The 2,236-nt window shown below is 40.6% G+C and overlaps 1 protein-coding gene across 1 annotated transcript; it reads left to right on the top strand.

The window, feature by feature from the left end:
• Positions 1–246: 246 nt before the first annotated feature.
• LOC138853129 (V-type proton ATPase subunit E-like) lies at positions 247–985 on the top strand. Its single transcript, XM_070088021.1, has one exon. It carries the CDS (start codon positions 294–296, stop codon positions 972–974), a length of 681 nt encoding a protein of 226 aa, XP_069944122.1. The 5' UTR covers positions 247–293; the 3' UTR covers positions 975–985.
• The last annotated feature ends 1,251 nt before the right edge of the window (positions 986–2,236 follow it).

Here is a 2,236-nt window from a genome sequence, read left to right as displayed (position 1 = left end):
TGCTCATCCCCCCCAAGAATGGTGGTGCATTCTATACACGAAATCACTCTACTTCCTTCCTGTAGCTACATTCATTAGGTATCTTTTGGCTCTCTTCCTGAACTGGCTCATGTCATGACAGGCTTTGGCAAGTACAGGCAATGCATTCCATTCCTTTATTACTTACAGTAAAAGGGGTTTGAAGCCTAACCGCCTATTGTGGGTACTACAAAGTTGTGTTTCCTTCCCCTAGTACTACACTTGGACACTCTGCCTCTCACTCTCTGCTGCTCTCCTCACAAAAAACTGCTACCATGGCGCTCAGCGATGCCGATGTCCAAAAACAGATCCATCATATGATGGCCTTCATTGAACAAGAGGCCAATGAGAAAGCTGAAGAAATTGATGCCCGGGCAGAAGAAGAATTTACTATTGAAAAGGGTCGGCTGGTGCAGCAGAATCGTCTGAAGATAATTGAGTTTTATGAGCGTAAGGAGAAGCAGGTTGAGCTTCAGAAAAAGATTGGTGCCAGCAACTTATTGAACAAGTCAAGGTTAGAAGTGCTGAAAGCCCAGGAATCTCATATTAAAAATGTCCTTCATGAAGCACAACAGAAGCTGAATATCATTTCTCAGGATAAAGCAGCATATAGCAAACTGTTGGAGGACCTCCTCTGTCAGGGATTGTGTCAGTTGTTGGAGCCCCATCTGATGGTGCGGTGTCGACGAGTTGACCAGGCCCTCGTTGAGCAGGCCATTGTAAGAGCTCTTGATTCATACAAATACCACTCTGGAAGAGATGCTAAATTGGAAATTGACACTGCAAATTGGCTCCCTGCTGAAATCTGTGGAGGTATTGAGCTGGTGACCCGTGGCAATCGTATTAAGATCTCCAACACCCTTGAGGCACGTCTTGAAATGTTGTCACAACAGTTGCTTCCAGAAATCCGAGCAATACTCTTTGGTTCAAACCCTAACCGCAAGTTTGACAACTAAGCATATAGTTTTTTCCCCATTTTTTTTTTTTTTTTTTTTTTTTTTTTTTTTGAAGGTACAGTACTACACTTAGGCAAACTTTGTTTGCCTTAAATCTTCTTAGCAACTGATCCCTTAACTTGATATTATCTAATATTTCAGCAGTTATCCAGGGTTCAGTTCTTCGTTTAATCCTAACCCCTTTAACTGGTGCATTATTATCAAGGATGGCAGTGAACGTGATTTTTATTTTTTTCCAGGTACCATTTACGTCCGTGCAACTTGTTATCACTGTCCAATTACAACAGTGTAGCCTATTTACCAGAGTTTCTTTACTGCAGCTTCTAGCTGACCTCATTTTTATTGTCCTGTGTAGGCCTATGTGTTCCCTAATGATTTTCCTGGTGCAGTAAATGATGAAATGATCACTATAACTATGGTAATGACGCCTGACTGTTTAATGTTATCATAGCGGTTACAAAGTATGTGGTCGAGTATGGTGGCTGAGAACTGTGATCCGGGTTTGTGCATTGCGTAATTAGTTGAGTGTTACTATTTGATCCTAAAATTTGCATATACCTGTTACATAGCCTGTTATTTTTCTGTTTATAACAGATATTGAAATCTCCCAGTATTATTTTCTCGCAATTGGACAAGACTCGAAAAGTTTTCCAAGAACTCATCATATAACTAGTTCCTACTAGGATGAGTTTGGTCTTGGGCAGCAACACCTCAAACAATAGAATCTCCAGTTTACTGCCATGCATATCGGGTTTTGGGTTAAGTCATTTTTTACATAAGCACATACCCCATCACCCTGTCTATCTCAGTCTAATTGCTTTATATTTTCACCTAATTTAATTTCGTCAGTCACCGTGTCATCTAACCAGGATTCAGAGATGGATATAACTGCCACACTAGTCTTGTTTGCTAGAATCCTAATCTCTGATATTTTGGGTAAAACTGACCTAGCATTGACATCAAGAAAGTGAAGGCCTGCTTTCTTGAAGTAGTCATAATCATCAGTATATGGCAAGAGTTCATTTGCAGTAAGAAAGTTAGGTAAATCAAGGTCGGCACTACTAAAGGGTAATGGAGCTAAAGTGCATTTGTTGCGAACAGATATTTAGCATTATTAACATAACTAGTTGTGCACCCACACCTTACATAATTCACATATGGTGGTAATTATTGTTCTTCCTCCGTACCTTAGTATGGTGTAAACACATGGCGTCACCTAGCTCGATTGCTAGCGCATTCAGCTCACACAGTGATATCTGGGG

This window comes from Cherax quadricarinatus, chromosome 2, assembly GCF_038502225.1.
Source record: "Cherax quadricarinatus isolate ZL_2023a chromosome 2, ASM3850222v1, whole genome shotgun sequence".
Lineage (NCBI taxonomy): Eukaryota > Metazoa > Arthropoda > Malacostraca > Decapoda > Parastacidae > Cherax > Cherax quadricarinatus.
The sequence above is the reverse complement of the archived record's forward strand: the minus strand, read 5'-3'. Positions and strand labels throughout refer to the sequence as shown.